General features: G+C 42.6%; 2 protein-coding genes across 22 annotated transcripts in view; one reads left to right on the forward strand and one right to left on the reverse strand.

The window, feature by feature from the left end:
• Window positions 1-11810: 11810 nt before the first annotated feature.
• LOC136445530 (uncharacterized) lies at window positions 11811-15326 on the forward strand. Of its 2 annotated transcripts, none has more exons than XM_066443585.1 (4): window positions 11811-12136; window positions 12643-12803; window positions 13032-13945; window positions 14235-15326. In XM_066443585.1, the coding sequence occupies exons 1-4, from the start codon at window positions 12052-12054 to the stop codon at window positions 14599-14601; spliced, it is 1527 nt and encodes a 508-aa protein (XP_066299682.1). In that variant the 5' UTR covers window positions 11811-12051; the 3' UTR covers window positions 14602-15326. The 2 variants fall into 2 exon arrangements, with proteins under 2 accessions (XP_066299682.1, XP_066299683.1); XM_066443586.1 differs by having other exon boundaries at window positions 13035-13945.
• Window positions 15327-15516: 190 nt separating this feature from the next.
• LOC136445518 (cAMP-regulated phosphoprotein 21-like) overlaps window positions 15517-20981 on the reverse strand; it is a 98422-nt gene continuing 92957 nt past the window's right edge. For 19 of the 20 annotated variants that reach the window (XM_066443555.1, XM_066443570.1, XM_066443568.1 and 16 more), the window contains 3 exons: window positions 20626-20832; window positions 20154-20222; window positions 15517-18104 (listed from right to left, as the gene is read on the reverse strand). In XM_066443555.1, coding sequence (XP_066299652.1) covers window positions 17794-18104; window positions 20154-20222; window positions 20626-20832 — 587 coding nt within the window. In that variant the 3' untranslated portion in view covers window positions 15517-17793. The remainder of the gene's footprint in view (window positions 18105-20153; window positions 20223-20625; window positions 20833-20981) is intronic. The other variant, XM_066443563.1, reaches the window with a different exon arrangement.

Raw genomic sequence — 20981 nt, forward strand, 5'->3', positions numbered from 1 at the left:
GTGCGGATGGTGTTCAGTACCAAGGACAGACCTATTTGCTTGTGTGTGGATGGTGTTCAGAGACGGATGTGTGCGGATGATGTTAAGTACCAAGGACAAATCTGTGTGTGGATGGTGTTCAGCACCAAGGACAGGGGTGTTTGCTTGTGTGTGGAGAGTGTTCAGAGACAGATGTGTGCGGATGATGTTAAGTACCAAGGACGAATCTGTGTGTGGATGGTGTTCAGCACCAAAGACAGGTGTGTTTGCTTGAGTGTGGATAGTGTTCAGAGAAACTCATGTAGGTGGCATTTAAAACAAAAGTTTTAATAACTAGCAGAACTTTAACACCTTTAAGAACAAGAATTTTCTCCCAAGATGATATAATTGTTAATTGTTATTCCTCGCTAGATACTCGAAAGTATCTTACATGTAGGCTTACCCATGGTAATATGGGTGACACAAAGTGAAACATTAAGAAAACCTGAAAATCGAGAAGGATGGAGACAACTGTTTGCTTGATCTTCGGTGGTGCCTTGACGTTACAATAGTTAGACTAAGGATAGATGAGAACTGAATTGAGTTGGTTTCACTTGTTGTGTTTCACATTAAGCGTCAGGAGACCCGTCCAAAACTATGTGTCTGCCTGACGTAATTAGTTTTTAGGAAACTGATGCAATAAAACCTTGAATCACCAGACTGCACACCTTCTCCTGGGTTCTAGATGATGCTGTACTAATTATCTCAACTGGGCACTACTGAGCTGCGATAACTTCACCCTTCACTAGGCGGCGCTTCAGCATGGTCGTGTCACGGTCAGGTGCAGCCCGACCGTGACGGTGGATGGAGGTCAGCAGTACCTGCACCTGTCACTGGGCGGCGCTTTATAAACACCGTGTTACGTTCAGGTGTGGCCCGTTGAGTTTACGAATATGGATAGACGCAGCAGTGTTCAAGATCGGAGGAGAATGTAGGTTAGTACACAGGAGACAGAACGTTAGAAAAAAGTCCAAGAGAAGCGTTTTAGAGTTAGCTTGTGAGCTTTCATACTAAAGGAGAGTCATCTGCAAACGTGTTTGACAGTACGTCAAACATACCGCGACGTTATGTGTGTATCAGGTACCTTAGTGAACTTAAAGGTCAAAGGTAAGAAAGTTCAGGTTTGTTGACGTTTAGCCCAGGTGAGTCCGCGGACGTGTGTTACCTGTGCACGTCTCAGACAGGACTTCTCGATTCCGCGGCTTTTCGGTGCAAGTTTAGAGGACCAGGTATGCAGGTGTGTATCTTGTTGTTCCGGTTATGTCGATACATCGAGAGTTATGCAATGCTAATGCCATGTCAGTTGTTGTGGATGTCTTATTTTGTATGTTCAGAAGGATTTGTGGTTGTCCGCCTGTACGTTTCAAGGATGTGCGGCACCTTTTTAATACCAGAACAGTTACTGGCTCGTTTCGGAAATATATCATGAGGCAGGGGAGAGGAGTTTGTTGTTCTTCTTTTGATGTTGTTATTGCTCTATCATCATCATCTGGTCATGAAGGTGTCACGGATGTTAAATGTTTCATTATTGTCTAATGTCAGTAGTAAATGATGTATACAACTATGGTAAGGTCAGTTATAGTTCCTTTCCCCAGTTTCTGCAGTGCAGGTCGCGGAGCTTGTCTGGGTGAACCCACGGCCAGAGCCGGCATCTTCCTTCTGCTGGGGGGACCAGTGCAGAAGTTCGAATAATCGGAGAACCGACATCTTCCTCCTGCTGCGGGGTCCAGTGCAGAAGCTCATCGGAGTCCATTTTTACAGATGTAAAAACATAGAAATACCGTATTTCTATGAACTTACAACTGTAAAATGAATTTCCATAAGCTTCATACGGTATAAATATATCTGTCATTATTTCTTTATTTCTTAATCTTATGGAAACTTGAATATGAGTAGTTTGGAAAAAAAACTCTGTAAAGAAGTACTGTGAAATCTTCATGATTTACCATAATAATAATAGATATATTCAACCTTAATGACGATCACCTGTGTTACAGAACCTCATCAACATAATTTACCCAAATGGTCTATTTTGTGTCTGGACCACAAGTGAAATATACATCCTGTGGAAGTAGTGTATCTTATAACTTAAATTGGCACGAATCATAATGTAGAGTGACAAGTCAGTCTGTACTAGTGTCATAACGGAAAACTTTCATAAGTAAATCATCTGCATATCTGCATATCTAAAGGATTACAGTAAGTCAGTGAGAGAATGATGTAATTAAGTAAATAAATAAATAAATATATTTTGTATCTTATTGTAAGTAGAGTTATCCATATCCGTTCTGCTGTTATTGTTTGAAACCTCGCAAGTGGCCATGCTTTGCATGCATCTGTAATCAACTTGAGTGTATTCAGTAAACTTTTGAGGTTGAGGTGTAGAAGCGTAGAAAATATTTAATTTTAACTGAAGTAAGGTCTGTTTTTATATCTTAGGTGATAGTGTGAATGCATTTAAGAGTCATTGCACCAGAAAACCAGGCAGAGGTGGGAAGATGGGGGTCGGCCAAATCGACTCAAACTTTGTATGTGTGATAGGTATGTGGAACTATGAACCGCCATATAATTAAAACCCTCCAGCTATTTTTCGTTATGGCGTTCTGGGACCCCCCTCCGAGACCCTCAAAAATCCAACAATTTATGGCTGAAAATTACTGAAATTGCAATGGCTACCCTGACAATTCTGATTAAGATACGATTATGAGTTTTATATTTCTATATAGCATGGCATCCCTAGTTTTACCTACCAAAAGTTGAAGGTGAAGCATTGAAATCAAGAGGGTGTACTAGGGGGTTACCAGAACCAATGAAAACGGAATTTTCATCTCTTTGAATTTTAGTCATTTTTAAGGGGCATTATCTGCCCTGGGCAGTGGCTTTGGAGAATGGTTTTACTGTTGCTGGAGAGAGGAACATCTACTGATTCAAAAACAAGCGTCGTTTAATTGGGCCACCCATAACGCGAGCCGTGAATGGGGGCTCTTTATGGGGATTTTTCGGGTTTGGGGCTATGATAAATCAGGTTGTGACGTCTCACTACGGGGTAAGTTATGACAATTTTTTCTGCCGCTGGGTGAAAACCATGCATAATTGTCATAAAATGCTAGCACAAATCAGAAATGTTGATTTGGGCTCTACATGGGGGATACAAGGATACTTAAAAAGTAAATTAAGGTTGTTTTGCACATTTTACAGTTCCTTTTTAAGACGTTAATCAGTTAATTACTTACTAAAAAAGTATGTGAAATTATGAAGTGGTCAATAGTGGAAAAGGCTATGTATGGGGGTTATCAGGACCCCACATATGTGATATCACTGGTACACGCAACTATATGGAAAATCAATAAACAAGACAGTCACTATAACAAATGTCAGGGAACAGTTTCAAACTTAATATATATACTATATACTTATCAATTTGGGTCAGTACATGAATCATAATGAAATCAACAGATTGTTTATTGCAGTTGCAATTGTTCCATTTTAAAGAACATTCAATATTCGGTATCAAGCATTCTCGAAGAACTCAGCCAATGACTGTAGCTAGTAATTTCAATCTCTTTTACACATGTAAATGATCTAAAATGATAAAATCCACACAATTCATGCAATGCAAGGCACCTGGCTATTGGCTAGCGGGACAGCCAGGTACTTGGGAGCTAAGTGGTTAAGTACTATGCTACAATTGCAATAGTTTTGAATATTGTTTAAAGGTGCCCTAAGCGATTTCAGGGGGTAAAACTTGAAATATTCTGGGGAAAGCAATTCTTTTTGGTGAGGTTGAAATTGACATTTACTTCCTTATATTAGCACATCTGCATCATTATTTCAGACTTTGGGCATTTAAAAATAGTACAGAAGCAAGCCACAAAAGGAGTATTTTATTTATTGGGTCCCCCCAAAAATCAGCCCAGAATCCAGCCGTAACCGTTTTCTGTCGACAATCGTCGGTAACTTCCGGCCGCGTGACGTCACAATGCCCAAGTACATTGAGCCATGACCATGTGATTATTTCTTCGGAAGCGTTCAGGATTTATCGGTCGGATTCGTGCATGTTCGGAAGATTTAAAATGATGGCTGGCCTCCAAGTGCTCAGATTTTCAATGAGTTCCCACCGCAAAATGACATCGCATTTTTGCTCCATGATGGTCGATATACAATGGGATAGTGTTATCTAAACTTACTATGGATAGAAATCAGAAAAAAAAAATGATTTTGAATATATGACTTTCAGCGCCCTAATATTGCTTAGGTTGCCTTTAACCTCATTCTGGCTCATTCCCCGTCGTGAATGGGGAATGTTTAACCAAATTGAATACAGTATCAAAACTAACATCATCTAATTAAAAAAACAAAATATACATCCGCTGTAGCCGGTTAGAGGTTGTCATAATGTTATGGGAATGTGAAATCTCAAAGATTGAAAAAAGTTAAGGGCATCACTTAAATTCTTTGTATGTATCATTGCCGTAATACAGATAATAGTGCGTTCCCAAAGTCAATGCTTCATGACATAGAAAAGTCCATAGAAACAGCCCAAAATGTGCAGGTACGCACAATGGTCTCCACTGGGCAGATATAGGAGGCTTTCCCGTATACTGGTCGTGTTACTGACAAGTGGCAGGTACGTGGAAATTGCGATGCGTCACTCCTGTCAGCTTCAAGGCATGCAGCCCTTCGCATTTGGCGAGTTTGCAGATGTTCGTTTCTCACAAATGATAGATGATGGCAGTTGATATTTTTGTATTATCCCATTTATTTCATCCTCTGTGAGGTGACACACGTTTCTTTACAAGTCCCTGTCAAGCATAACAGAATAAAGATCATCATCCTGAAAACCAACATCCTCCTTAATCACCTTCTTGAGAGTCACACTGAGTGGATAGCAAGTTGATGTGCATGATCTTGGACTTCAATTTTTGCATAATGATATTCATCTGTTCAACGCGTATGTCTGTTTCAATGGTCCGATGGCATGATTTGAAGAATTGCATGCATTTTGCAGATACATGTAGCATCAAAATTTTAATATTGTATGTGTAACCCTGGGAATGAAAATTACATTACATGCTACAGCGATGGGCTACGTTTTTGAGAACACTTTGAAAGTTTGATAATCTGTGAACTGCAGTTTGTTGAATTCAGTATGATACCTGTACTGATCCTGATTAACCATCAAAATTTTATATTTTTAGCTAAAATCTAAAATTGTTCTTGACATTTCTTATAGTCTAAATTCTTTAATGTCTATGTAAAGTATATGTAGCTCTGCACCCATGTGAACGGGTGTGAACCAATGATAATGTGGAGTTCTGATAACCCCCATACATAGCCTTTTTTCAGTATGTATTATTCAATGAATGAATATGGATATGATTTTTTTAGTGAGGAACTAATAACTAATTCTTAGACAGCAACTGTAAAATGTGTAAAACAAGCTTAATTTACTTTTTAAGCATCCTTATATCCCCCATGTAGAGCCCAAATCAACATTTCTGATTTGTGCTAGCATTTTATGACAAGAATGCATGGTTTTCACCCAGCGGCAGGAAAAATTGCCTTAACTTACCCCGTAGTGAGACGTCACAACCTGATTTATCATAGCCCCAAACCCGAAAAATCCCCATAAAGAGCCCCCATTCACGGCTCGCGTTATGGGTGGCCCAATTAAACGACGCTTGTTTTTGAATCAGTAGATGTTCCTCTCTCCAGCAACAGTAAAACCATTCTCCAAAGCCACTGCCCAGGGCAGATAATGCCCCTTAAAAATGACTAAAATTCAAAGAGATGAAAATTCTGTTTTCATTGGTTCTCGCAACCCCCTAGTACACCCTCTTAATTTCAATGCTTCACCTTCAACTTTTGGTAGGTAAAACTAGGGATGCCATGCTATATGGAAATATAAAACTCATAATCGTATCTTAATCAGAATTGTCAGGGTAGCCATTGCAATTTCAGTAATTTTCAGCCATAAATTGTTGGATTTTTGAGGGTCTCGGAGGGGGGTCCCAGAACGCCAAAACGAAAAATAGCTGGAGGGTTTTAATTATATGGCGGTTCATAGTTCCACATACCTATCACACATACAAAGTTTGAGCCGATTTGGCCGACCCCCATCTTCCCACCTCTGGCTCGTTTTGCCTGGTTTTCTCGTGCAATGACTCTTAAGAACGAGAGATTTCGTTTCAATGTACACTTTGGACGTTGTTCCTTTGTCAGATTTCTGGCAGTAGCATTTATGACAGAATGAGATTCAGTAGATGTGTTTTATTACCTTCTTTTCTTGCTTATGTCTAAAGTATTGAATAAAGAATACTTTACTTTAAACTGTTTCTTTGTTTTTGCTTAAATGTCTTTTTGTATCCTCACGTCAACTAGTGGGCCTCCAGAGTTTGCCTACGATCAAATTGATTGATAGATGTCCTGACCAGTGTTCATAGTTTGTCAATAAGTCAATTATTACATTCAGATTAATTACATTCACCTATGTTACAGGTGTTCATGAACATAATTTACCCAAATGGACTTTTTGGTGTCCAAACCACTAACGAAAGATGCTTGCTCTTAAGGTAGTGTAAAGATTTGCGGGGGTGTCGGTGGGGCTGGGGAAACCAAACACGGGTTTGCAATAACAAATTAGAATTTCAGTCAATATTAAACCTTGCATTGAGGGGAGGGCAAGAAGAGTCTGGGAAATTGTGGGAAAATACACTTATAACGACGAAATTTTACAATATTTTTGTTTCCCCTGACATAATTCGACATCGTGTTACGTAACGTCTTGCGACACAGCCTGGCGTGGCCAGACCGGCCTTAAGGGGCACCACGGAGGGCCCGTGTTTTTTGAGACACTAAGTTCCCAGACAGAGAACTAGTGACCTCCTAAGGGACTGGTCGATATTTAGCGGGGGGGGAGGGGTGGTGCACCGGAGGGGAGGGCCATCGAGAAATTTTTTGGCCTGGGGGGAGGGCCATCGAAAAAAAATTTGAGCCGGGGGGAGGGCCATCGAAAAAAAACTGCATCAGGGGGGAGGGCCATCGAAAAAGTTTTTTTTTAAATTCATTATAACGTTACATGTACCATCCAAAGTTCTGGTAATTTTGTATACGTAGCAATCTGCTATTGAGAACGCGCACGCATCCCTAAAAAACTCCCCATATTCTACGGCCTGCGTGCGGCCTGTCGGGATTTACGTTGAAACCGTCAGAGGGGCGTCCGGGCGTCAAATGACGACGAAATCTCACTTTGGACGGCCTGGACCTGAAGCACATTTCGACACACATTTTGCCGAGGAGTCGGTAAAAAGATTAAGAAATACGCACGGTTGTTCTGTGTTTGCCACTAATTTACTGAAGCTGCCGGCGTGGTGGGAACGATCCCACACTGGCACTTCTCGGCGTTGATGTCATTGTGGAGGTATTAAACGTACCTTACTCAACAAATGTGGGAAATAGAGCATTTATAAGAGGGTTCAAAATTTTCCTTGCGACGCCAGTGTTCCCGCCAGGTTTTTTTCATAGCATCGGGGCAGGGGTTCGGGGGCTCTTGCAATAGGCTATTTAGAAGGCTTCTTTTTCCGTTTTGAGGGTCATATTTATGATACTAGTAATCGTGGCAGTCAATCAGCTTCTCCACAGGACCTTGACATACAGTACTTCAGGTGAAAAACAACTGAAAACTCACGGAGATCTAAAGATCGGAGATCGAAAACTCAGAAACAACAAATTCACCCAGCTCAACAATATCAATAGTTTATTTAGCTACTCAACAATATCAATAGTCGAGACTCGACACCAGTTTTCCGTTTTTAAGCTATGCCCGGCTTGTCCGGAGTCGAAGCGCCACAATCGTCGCTGTCAGAGTCCCTTCGGTGCGAAATAGGAAGCCATATTCCTGGTAACGTTACTTACAAGTTACAGAAAACGTGGAACGCTACAATCGTCGCTGTCAGAAGTTCTCGGCGGTGCGAAATAGGAAGAAGCGATATTCCTGGTATTCCCACGCTTGTTTGCAGACATGTTTGCAGAAAAATCGCCGCCGAAACCGCTGTGCTGCGTCAGATTGTACTTACAGAAAACGTGGAACTACAGTCTAATAAAAACTTTGTAGCACAAGGAGATCCAACGCACGCGTTTTCCCACAAAGTTGCCGCTGATTGACAGTCGGTATCCTTTGATGCCGTCGGCGAGACGCCAGCAAGTCTACCAAAGTAACCAAAGGAAAGTCGGCGGTTTGTGGGCGGGGCCGCAAATATTCTGGGTGGGAAAATGACATAACCTCGATCTAGAAATTTGTCAGAAATACAGTTAAGAATCAATTCTATTCCCGCGCTGACAAAGAAAGGAATCTTTTACGTTAATAACTGCCTCTGTTTGGGTCAACTGCGGACTGTCGGCTTTCAAATAAGGAGATTTCCCCGGGAATCTGATACATTTACGGCTGTTCTAATAGTCCGGGACCCGCCCCGCAGATATATACTCGGCTATTGTTTACGTTTTCGCGCGATGCTGCCAGCGTCACACGAGTCGCAAAGGGATGTTCCCGGGTGGGTGGGGCGTCGAGACAAGATCGGAGCGGTAGGGCGGGGTGCTAATTAATAGTAATTGGCACCTCTCTTTGAGTTGATAGTTGGATGGCTTCCTGCTAAACAGCGGAGTCGCGTGCTTGGAACGTATTGTCCAGGGGCGGGGCGGGGCGCGGCACCATCAAAAATAATTCTAACTCACAACCAGTGCGTCACGCCCCCAAGTGGGAAAACGAAGAACCGACGGTACTACGGCCGCGAGGAAGATTCACTGGAACAAGAAGCACCTATCAAATATGATGTTGTTGTCCATCATTATGTGTGTTTTTTTTCAATAACAGCAATACGGATTTTCGCGGTGCTAAGTATTTTGTTTATATCTTGAACTGGGAAGAACTCAGCCAAATGATGAAAGCCATGAAACGCCTGAAGGCTGACAGCATCACAAGGTAACAAAGCAAACACATCGTTACATAAAAAGTTGATATCTGTTCCAAAAATGAATACTACTACAAATCACTGAAATCACACCCAAACTTCTTCTAATCTTTCGATTCCATACAAACAAATATTGCAATGTCATGTGATCGTGATCTCTCTCTTTTATGTTTGGATGCGGTGAACACACAGAGTACTGTGCAGCCATCTTGTCCAAAGTTGTGTCGCGGTTTTGTTCAATTTGCTGTTGGAAAATCGATGCAAAGACCCCATCTTTGGAATTATAGCAGCACGACTATACGAGTATTAGCATACATAGGAAACAGGAATAGTACGTACAGTATGAAGAAAACACACTGGAAGCCGGAGCATGCGGCGTTTTGCGGTAGTCACAGTTTATTTCCTTGACTGTTTAGGACTGTCTTGGCCAGCTGAATTTTGCCACCGGAGGATCATATCAATTTTCTAGCATCGACCCTACATCGACCTGGCCTTGATCAGATGTCATGTGGACTCTTGTGATGGTAACTTACCAGCCCTGCTTCTTTGACCCACGAATGGATCTAATCTATCGTCACTTGATTAACTAAAGTTTCATATTTGGTACTACGATGATTGTAGCGTTTATAATATGTCTGTAACGGAATAAACTAAGTCTATTCGTGATTATTACTTATAAGTTCATGTTTGGTTAGCTTACCATGTTAGCAATTTTCATGGGTAAATCCTGGTATTAGTGGCATAAAAATAAACTCTTTGGTCGAGAACATACGAATGAATATGAAACGAAAGTTAAGGGACAAACATGATATGGTAGCCGGTTTTATCAAAGGTTTTATTTTCTGTGTCCATTCCGAAACTTGGTCGGTACTCACGTACCTGAAAACACAAATAAATATTGAAGTACAACAGCGTATGAGAAGTAAATAGCAACAAGTGACAATAATAATAGCTACCGATTTCCTTCGTTTTGAAAGGCAAATCATCGGGTCGTGTTAGCACAACCACCGATGATAGCAAAGGCGCAAAACCACTGACAACCGCTCTCAACTGGATGATTTGCCTCTCAAATTGCGAGAAATTGCGTTTTTGAAGGCTTGAAAATCCAAAAATTCCCGGGAAAGCATGCCCTCCGGAGCCGCCCTAGATTGCCTTCTCGGTTGGCGGGAACGCTGAGGCAAGGTAAGTCTTATTATGCACTGTTGCCAAAATGAAAAGTCGACTCTATGTATTTTGGGAGAGACGCGAATGATATGTTGCGTGTGCGTCAGGACAACCCCGAATACGTCCGCTGTCCCAGTCAAACATCACTACCGCTAACTTTTATTCAGTAACATGTTCATGTGAAAAGTCATGAAAAATGGGGGGGAGGGCCATCGAAAAATTTTTAGAGCCGGGGGGAGGGCCATTGAAAAAAAAAATGGGCGGGGGGGAGGGCCATTGAAAAAAAATTTGAGCCGGGGGGAGGGCCATCAAAAAAATTTTTTACCGGACCCACTTTGCACCACCCCTCCCCCCCCAATAAATATCGATCAGTCCCTAAGCCATACGACAGCTCAGCTCAGCCGTCCAAGGCTCGCACATGCCAGCCCACTTGGGATGGCATCTTCTCCCACAACTGGGAGGCTGTCGTTCCATGGCAAGCATGTTGGCCATGGCAAGCAAGGAACGACATAACTCGAAATCATCTTGCCTGAAGCCCAGACTAGCTCTGTAGAATTTTCATTTGTGGTCCAACAACTGAAACGTTTGCAAAGGTACGTTTGATTCCTCCCCGATATACGGGTCAATTTATATATATCTTTGAAATGAAGAATACATATAATGTTTTTACGTATAACAATCATGCCTGTTGTTGTCTTGCTCCGATATATCACTTAATCTAGAGCAGACATAGACATTTGGGTAAATTATGATAATACACCTTAATGACATGTTGGTTTTGGGTGAATTCACCTCAATTTTGGTTGGTTCTGGCGGGTTACACAGGGCCACACTTCAAGCTTTTAAGTTACGGCCCAGTCTTCCATACATGACGCAAAAGAAATCCATCTTTTTAGGTGGCATCTAGAGGAAATTTCAAACTTTCTTTTATCCTGAAGGCATGAATCTTCCCTTCATTAATAACAATGCTGACTTTTTATTACCTGTGTGCTTAGTTTTTATTCATATGGTAATGTAGCTGACGATGAAAAGTCCACTACTGCAGATGAAGTTCTGGCCACGAACTGCAAGCTTTCAGTTTTTCTCACACGAAAACACATACCTATTCTCTCACACATATACACGTGCATACATGCATACATGCATGTTTATGTAAAACAAAACTACTTGTTAAAGCAAGCATCCCTGGCGAACATCCCTGGCGACCTGTTGTCCTGAAGAATCCTCAGCTTCATTCTTAAAGGAGATATCTCACCGGACTGCGGCACATTGGCGACCTTTCTGTGACCTAAATTGGATTTGTGTTACCCTTGACTTAACATTAAATAGGGAATATCATACAAAACGTACAAGTATGACTGAAAAGACAACAAAACACACAAAGCCTAAAAAGATTCGTTTTTATCCATCAAATTCGTCGATCGCTCTGTCAAATCGCTCGGTTGCGGTGCGATCGCCAACGTCCCGCAAGTCCAGTGAGAGACCCGCATGAGGAATACTTCGTCGGAAGCGATTTCATACAAGGTTTTGATGGTCTGTATTCGACCCTCGTCGACACCGAACTGTCTCAGTATCCACCGTATTCTAGAACACCGGAAGTCCGTCAACTGACCGGAAACGACCTCACAATCAGGGGCGTCATAGAAGGTTGTTCCAGGTAACAACGGGTTTGTTGTTGTTTACCACTACTAGTGACAAACGTTCTACAAGAGAAGCAAGACGTGCTGTTTCCTGACTGCGAGACCACACGCCAAAACAGTGTCTTTTGCGACAACCTGGTCGATGTTTTGCTTGAAAGTTGTCAGTGAAAAGTTATAGTTTCCGTGAGAAACACTATTTCGTTTAGTTCAAGACGAGAAAGTCTTGAACTAAACGTTTTTGTATTGAAGTATCCAGCGGGAGGATGCAGACCGCCAGGACGGCGCTTTCCGCCGCCTTGCGGATCTGTCCCAGAACTGCACTATCCACGTACACCAGACCTGCCGCAGGTAAGGATACCTAGGTGTCGTCTGTGTTTCCAGCTTTAGTCCATTCAAAGATCCCTGGAGTAGTTTTGTACAGAAAAGGTCACGATCACACGGTTTGGGATTCCACAAGGGATTATCAGCGTGGCTGTTGTTAGTGATAGTAAATTGTTCGACTTTATACTCGCACTGCTGACTTAGCACTTTGTTTCTTTGTCTTTATATAGAAGTAGAGACCAATCTCCGAATCGGTCTATGTATTGCTTGCTTTTTAGCCTGACAAAACGCCATACTTGCACTGTCTCAATCGTCAGGATATTTCTTATATCATATTGCGATCCCTTTTTCTACTGCAATTGGTTTCTTGTTCATTAAAACAAGCTGAAACCAAACACTAACACTTAGTCTAGAAGGCACCACGCCTTCACGTTAGTGCTAATGATATGTGAACATTAAAAAGAGGATAGCTTGAACGTTTCGTCCTGCTTTTCGTTTCTTTTGACGAATTCTTAATCATTTTTGCGACCCAGGTATGGCGCTTGTGCACACATCCCCACCCCGCCCTAGCGGTTCAGAGCAGAACTGCCTCCGCCCGGACATGCCGTACAAGACCGGCCATGGGACCTGGAGCGGTCTGGACATGGGGCTCTTCATCGGGGCGGGCCTCCTTGTCACTGCCGGGCTGTTTGAGGTGAGAATTTGTATACTTTTCACATCATTAAACTAAAAAGACATGTACAACGTCATTGTTGGTAACTGAACAAGACTGCCTGTTCTAGAACGTCGTCCTTAAACATTCTAGCCTTCATAAACGTTACACCTTGCACAACTTTGGTCAACATTAATATGATATCTAGGAGTAACCAGACTGTACATCTTCCTTTCACTATGTAACACCTTTGTTTGTTACATCTATCAGCAGAAAGGGGCTCAGCAGACCACACACACCCCGTCCGGTGTGCCACCTGTTCACTACGTCCCGTCAGACGTCAGTCAGTACACGGGCCTGAACCTGGTACCGCAGGCGCCACAGACCCCGGCCGGGGTACTGTTCAGGAGCGTTAACGTTCCTCTGGAAAAGAACGACAAGGCCGACAGGAACGTAGCCGGGAGCGAGGCTAGTACAGGCAGCCAGAAAGACCAACAAGTCTTCGCCCATTTAGGTAGGTCTGCTGAAATAGCTGACAAGACTACCTCTGCCGAGAAGGCCTGCAAGTGCCCACGGGATGTCTCGGACGAGACACCGACGGCTGTCGGTCCCGTGAAGATGCGCGACAAGGCGCTGTCCACTGCGGAAGACGTCCGCGAAGCTCCCGTCAAGAGCAAGACGACATCTGGAGACGCCGTAGCTGGCGGGGACACCAAGGAAATGTTCGACGATGCTGTGAACGAGAGAGGCGAGCGATCAAGTGCTGGTGAGGACATAACGAATCATTCAGTCTGTATGCACTCGCTGATGACGTCCAACTCTGACATCAGCGACCAGAAGTCTCCTTCTGCGTGCCCTCTTGGAGGGGGCCAAAGCTCCGAGGGGAACGCCGAGAAGGACCACGACTTCTGTGGGGATGACGTCACCTCTGACGTCATTAACACCTGCGATCTGCCACATACCGCTGACGGGGAAGACACAGAAGATGACGTCAGGAGCAGAACAGGAGAGACGCGTCCTCGGCACGCTGACTTCACAGAGGCAGAAGTCATCGCAGTCACAGCATGTCCCGTCCGGCACGACTTCAGCGGTGCTGCACGAGAGGTGATCGGATCCACGATTCGCGTCACAGACAAGACGGACACTGAGATCAGCGCGGAAGAGTTCCTGTCCGAGAGAGATTTGTGAGTTGATGTATATTTTATTCGTATGTATACTAGTAGAATATATTATGAGGGAAGTAAACTTGATGCATGTCTTATATTTCAACTTGTTTTATTTTGACGTCTCTGTTTTTGTTGTAGCTTTGATGATTATCTGATCCGAAAGTTCGTAAGATTCCCACGTTTATTTTTCTGTAAAAGACTACGACAAGTGAAGAAGAGTGATCTAAACTTGGCCGAGTCTTAGACCGGTAACGTTTTCAAATGTATCCACGGAGGATCCTAACCACCAGACTCGGTAACTTAACAGTGAGTACGAGAGCGGCCACCTGTCCCAGGAGGTACCCGTGAGCCCCCGGCTGCGGAAGAAGCTAAGATGTGCCGTGCTCTACGCTGATTGGCGGGAAGACAGCCAGTTCTGCCACAGAGATGATGTCATGACCAACCAGAGGGTTCGCTTCTCCTGGTTCGGACAGGAGGATGACGACGACGACCTTGATGACGTCAGCGAGGTCAGGGTCTACTGCGCGGTTCTTGAAGGTGTGTGGAGAGAAGAGGGCGGATTGGTGGAGAACCACGTGACCAGCACGACAGGTGGTGATGACGTCATGGAGTCATACTACCCTGGACACGGGCGCAGGAACAGCATTCAGTATGGGAACGAGAACTGGGTCTAAATGACGTCCCGAAACCTCCAAATAAGTAACTAATTCTTTGCATCATGTCATGTTTTATGGTAAAGATAAAATAAAATTAAAAAGTAGTACATCCTATCTTTAACACAGACCATAAAGCACACGTCATTTCCGCAACCACTTTGCTATGTGGCTGTTTGTAAGTAAAGGCGGTCGACTTACATTTCACATTGGTTTTTAGTTCAAAACCACGTTTCATTTCTCAGATCTAAATGTGCAGCACATAGACATGATAGAGGACGTGATATATGTAAAACGCTACTTCATTGAGATTTATTATCATTCTAAGAAAATGGAAAAGGACATATTAAATGTACGTCAAGGGTAGCGTTCTAGTGTTAAAATTTCCACTAGTCTTGTCTGATTCATCGTTAGTTTAGTCACAAGACATGACTTGAATTCTGCATTTCCGCATATTGTCGATAGGAGTACTTCTGTACAGTGACAGCACTGAAAACCAAATCCTTACACAGAAAGGATAGATACCCTTTTAATGCAGTAAGTACGTAGACTCGCCTATTTGCGACGAGCTATACTAATGCAACATTGTCCAAGATTTCTATATGCTTTTACGATGTCTTGACACCCTTGTATAAACTTTATGATAGTTTGATGGTGATTGTGAAAACAAACATCCTTTGTTATGTTTATTGCAAACTGAACTTTAAACAGCATCGGGGATCAATAAAGTATCTGTCACTACATGGTTCGCTTTTCTATGTAAAGGTTCTTATTGTGTTAGTTTTTATGGGGTTTTCGTGTTGAGTATAGGTGTCCATTGGTCTTGAATTAAACACTTGGTGTACAAAGACACTTTGTTATCCAGACAGACATACCGAAAACAATACCTCCATAGTGCATACACGGAGGTGGAAAAGAATACATTGACACTCAGAGTGCTCTAGGGCAGAGGTCTGCCCAAATAATTTAATCAACTCATGGTCACAGCAAATAACAAATCTCCATTGGTGGATGAATACAAACTCGACATTATTTCATTGGACTAGAGAGTCGACCTATCACAAGACTGTTGCCATGGTTACCTTGAATGGCAAGCACCAGAGTCGATCGCGGGAAAGGGCGAGGCTCCTCCTGACACCAGTGGACGACCAGATTTCTCTAAAACCTCTCGACAATATACGTCTACACAATTTGACTCCTATATCATCATTCATTAATACCATAATCAATTTATAATCGCTTAAAGCTAGATTATAACATTTCTTCTGTCATCATAAAAATCTTGTAGATATCGACTGTGTAAAGATATCACTTTCTTAACTCACTTAATAAGTACTTGGAAGGAATCGCCGTCCTTGGTTTCGTCGGTAAAAGATTATACAACGAGAGGTGTGAAATCTTGCCGCTGGATTCACGATAAAGAGTCCTTCCCTTTCATTAGTGGTTTGGTTATTGTGGCAGTTAAGAGTTTCTCCTAGTGTTTTTTGTACGACTAGCCCTTGTGTGTAGAATGGAACTGATATAAGCAGGCTGTGAGGTGTGTTACCTTCCTCACATTTATCTAAAAAAAATGATATCTCAGTATTCTACAGCGGATATGACTTATTGTAATGCTACGAATCTGTTGTGTTCTGTGTGCTTGCCATTGCAAGATAGGAGCAGAAGTTATCAATACTAAGCTTTCGACTTAAAAAACAACGCTAGGTACAAAAAGCATATGCTCATAAGCTCGTGAGAAACAAAAAGCCACATTTAGGGAGGGCACGAAAAATCTCGTTCGACATTGCACAAAATCTAGGCTGGCAAGACCGGCTGTCCCTCAAAACAAAATCACACAATTCAAGACTTAATTTCTTCATTATCATCATCATCATCATATATACGCACAAATATACTGTGTACCTGTATTCTTACGCCACATATCGAGTACGCCGTATCTACATACGTGTGTGGGGCATCACGTTGTATCCACGATACAACAGTCACTACGACAGTTCTGAGGGACAACCTCGATCGCGCCAACCGGTCTTCAAATAAAAAATGGGTGAAAAAATTCTCTTTTATCTTGCACGACTTTCTCTTGTATAGATACACATTAAATATACACTACACCAAAACGGCTTTTCTATCTGTTTTCGGACCTATCCAACATTCTAAGGAATCGAGAGCACTATCTATAGCCACACCATGGTCGTACTTGGTTATATAGATGATATACAGGTGTCTAAGCAGCATAACCAGGGAAGCTGGAAGGCTCCCAGCCAAAGAGAGTAATGGCACTAGAACATTTACACTTGGGGGAGGGGGGCGGGTGTCACATGCCACCTTGAAAGACAATTTCCAATACATAGAAAACAAAGAGAGAGAAAGTGGGGAGATACATGTAAAACAAGCGCATGCTTTTCGAAATAATTTTTTCACAGACACAAAGTATTTCATGATAAGTATCTTCTGTGTGTAACAATATTGCTTCTTATTTAAATACCAGAATCCTCCGTATTTTGGGGATTCACAGAGAAGTTGCACATAAGAGTAAACAGAAAAAAAGACCATTATGACTTATACTAAAAGAAACATTTAGTAATACACACAAGAGAATTCAAGGTGGAAAGAGCAAAGGTTCACAACTACTTTTGTAGATACCGTCTTTCAAACTAGCATTATGACAGGCTGGTGTGAGGGTATGTAGAAACTTAACAAGCAAATCAATTAAGAGTACAGTCATTAGACAGTAAAACAGAGATTTGTACAAAAACCTGAAAGAAAGAAAAATTGCAGGAACGACATTTCTTAAGATTTCTGAAAGGCACCTTGGCTGAAGGAAGAACTTCCTACTCCATAAATGTTCCGCATCCCAGAATGCACCACACAGCTGCCGTGAGCGTGCAGTGCATCGTGGGACCCCGTGCAACTCCAGCAGCTTGGTGTACTTTGACCTCTGACCCAAGATTGAAAGCGTTGGTTCATCTCCTAGACTACGACAACAGTGCACGTTCACATTTCATATTACCGACAACGTTACGTGGTGAGGCTTATGGCTGCGAGCTCCCAGCATTAAGGATGCTTGAAACTTGTTTATACCATTACAAACAGAGATAACATCGGTGTGTGGAAGGCAGCACTACAGTACCGAGAGAGAGAGGCAACCTAGTTAGTCACGTGACTGAACGCTAGAACTACACAATACAACGTGTGGCTACAAAAATACCATATCTATGTGGTACTGGAGCGTTCCAGCAGCCGAATGTCGTACTGTTTCTGCGGTGGTCTCAACTTGAAGTGTTCGCTGCTGACCGTCTTTAACGTGTTCTGGGCGGCCGCTTTGGTCGTAAAGACGGCAAGAACAATATAGTCCGACACCAAGTCCGAGCTCTTGCTGTCGCCGCGACGACCCCCGCCGGAGCGCGACTCCTGGAGCCATCGAATCTTGCCACCGACCTTGGTGAGGTCCTTGAACAGAGTCTCGGTCTCGTGTCTCTTCAGGCCTTCGGGAAGGTCAAACACTTCCAAGACGTGGCTCAGCACTGCAGATACAGACAGCAAAACAAAAACTTCAACTGTTAAAACATGCAGCTGACGAAGGTGAACTGTTTGAATGACATGAATCTTTGTACACAACCAGGTCTTTTATTCAACTGACGTTTCGGTGACCAGATGTCAGCTTCCTCAGGGTAATTCTGACTAGTTCACTTTGCATTGCAGGTATAGGTGTCCTGCTTACAAATGCGGTTCCAAAATTAAAGTACTTAACATATATACAGAGACAGTTAATGCGGTATTTGCAAAACACTTGGCTGTGTACAAAGAGTCTTTTCATTCCGTGACTTACCAACCTGATGAAACTATTCACAGATGTTTCAAATCTAGTTAGTAGCAGTGGGTTAATCTCCAAGCAGATGTTGGGGGAGGCAAATTCGTTACATTTTCCAACCTGCGCTTTTCTATGTCAAACTCTTGTTGAGCAGGCAGTTTGACACAGAAACGGGCAGCTATGAAAATTCTAACATCTGCTTGGAGATTAACAGTGGTTGCTTGCACAGTTGCTTGTGGATAGGCCACACCAATCTTATCTATTGTTTCTTGGATTTTCAAAAGAAAGTATGAAAACAGAATATTGGAAGGGAAAGTCTGCACTTTGGTACACACAATTTCAGGGCATGAATAGTCAGTTTCAAGTTTTCCTCCCAGACCTCTTTTTATCTTCAATATTGTTAAAGTTCCATTGAGAATGTCATAGAACCAAGGAAATAAATTGGTGTTGCCTTATTTTCATAGCCAGGCCTGCCAACGCACACACTGTAATTAGTCAACAAGTGGATGGTGGAATAGAGCATGAAGTTCAACATAACTCGAAAGCCTTTTTTTCCTATCAGAAGCTTGAAACATTTTTTCCCTGTTAGTTGCAACATTGCAAGTTGTCTGAAACTTTACCTGCAATCAGAAAAAAAAACCTTGAAAATATCCAACCTTCTGCCTTACCCTGGTCTACTACAACATCAGCCTTATCAAGTTATTGAGGAATGAATAAAGGCTTTGTATAGACTTTATGATTTTATATGAAGGCTGAACTATCATCGTATATAGCTTTGTGAATTATGTAGCCAGTACAGTAAGGAGTCTGAATACATGCTGCATAAATGACTTGCAAGTCAAAATTGCAAATAGCCCAGTGTGGAAATCATGAATGTCAAAATGCTCCAGGTATTTCTACTGATGACATCATCTTTCGAAGGATAAGGCCACATCAATTCTATACGACAGTTCTCAGTGCTACCAAGGAAGGTGGTCAAGAAGTAAACAGAGCTTGAGAGGAAAAGTTGCAGGAAGTTACTAGTAATACAATGTATGTGTAGCCAGATTCAGGTTTTCCTCCCATGCCTAGTACTCTATCGATTGATCTTGGCTTCTTGCTGAAATTTAACTTAAAAATGTCTGAGAATCAAAGAAATGAATGGGTTGAGCCTTATGTTCAGGTATCGTGACCATGTCCAGTTAACCGTGACCATGTTTGTTTTGTTAGTAATCAAGGTAAACATTTTCGCCTGGAATCCATCTATTCCAGTTCTTGTTTCTCAGATGATTGCATTTAAATGTTTGGTCCGTACGTCCTGCATTGAATTGGGAATGAAAAATTTCTCAGAAGCATCGTAACGGAGGTCCAACTTTGGAATGCCTGTTTGTTCCCCATTACTATGCTGTTACAAGGACCATGTGACTCGTAGCCAATCACAACTCTTGCCTATATCCTAGACATATATTCAAATGTCAATGTTTCTCTATCAAAGGTTGCAAGACTATACATGTATTCTGCAGGGAAGTGATCAAAAGAGCAAACAGAACTAGAACAGGATCAGGCTAAAACATGTTGTGTAAGAGCGGGTGGGAGGGGGGCGTAGGAAATGGAACACTGGTTACAGCCAGGAATACAGCATGCTTCATGTGCGCCCAAACCAAACATCAGCCAGCAACAAACACACGCCAAAAAAAAGAGCATGACGCCCGGATGAGAAAAATCACCACATGCCAAACGTGAGGGAAAATCGGAAAACAAAAGAAATGAAGCTTGGATATACCCTTTGGGATTTTCTTCTTGTCATAATAGTCTTCGTATTCACGACTGAATCGCTGGGGGCGCCGAGGACCTATGGAGGAGAAAGTGGTCCAGCCACAAACGGGAACTTACAATCAGCATCACGATCGATAAACACAAACACGTCGCAAAAAATGTGTTTTGTACCATGTGGAAAGAAAATAAGAAGAACTAACATCGATTCTTAAATTTCTGCCAGACACCCTAACACTGCCACACTAGAAAATGGTACTAGTACATGTGACTTTCAAGACAAAAAATGCAGCATCAGTAATCCTCAATGTATGCACACTTGGATATCCAGGTGTTAAGACATTCTCGAGAACATCATTTTCCCAATGTGATAGTATTTGGGAACTTGGCAGAATTATAAGAGCTGACGTTTTTGCTGTAGTTTTTGTATGATTTTTTTCTGGAGTAATTTTCGGACAGCAATTTTGGAACGTGCGACTCACCTTGTTCAGATTCTGTGGGCACTTCTGCAGAGCGAGCCTTCTTGGGGCCTTTTCTCTGCTGCTGTTTGGATCCCTTCCCCCCCTGCTGCTGTGATGGTTGGGCCCCACCCTGCTGTGAAGACTGCTGCTGCTGCTGGGGATATACCACTTTGGGGCGAACTTGGGGGGCGAACTGGAGAGGCTGGGCAAGCACGGGAGTGGGGAATGCTGCAGAATGCAAAAGGTTTTATTTCAATAACCCGAGACAACTTTTTCTGATCAATCAACTAATAAACCAACCAACCAACCAATCAATCAATGTATACTTTGTGACATTGCAGACAGGTGGTCAACTTGAGTTAGGAAAGCCGTAGACC

This window comes from Branchiostoma lanceolatum, chromosome 12 (assembly GCF_035083965.1).
Source record: "Branchiostoma lanceolatum isolate klBraLanc5 chromosome 12, klBraLanc5.hap2, whole genome shotgun sequence".
Classification (NCBI taxonomy): domain Eukaryota; kingdom Metazoa; phylum Chordata; class Leptocardii; order Amphioxiformes; family Branchiostomatidae; genus Branchiostoma; species Branchiostoma lanceolatum.

Excerpts from the sequence above, each read along its gene's own strand:
- LOC136445530 (XM_066443585.1), top strand. The coding sequence starts at position 12,052 with ATGCAGACCGCCAGGACGGCGCTTTCCGCCGCCTTGCGGATCTGTCCC. Across the intron at positions 12,137-12,642 it reads GTACACCAGACCTGCCGCAG|GTATGGCGCTTGTGCACACA; the intron begins GTAAGGATACCT and ends TTTGCGACCCAG. Across the intron at positions 12,804-13,031 it reads TCACTGCCGGGCTGTTTGAG|CAGAAAGGGGCTCAGCAGAC; the intron begins GTGAGAATTTGT and ends TACATCTATCAG.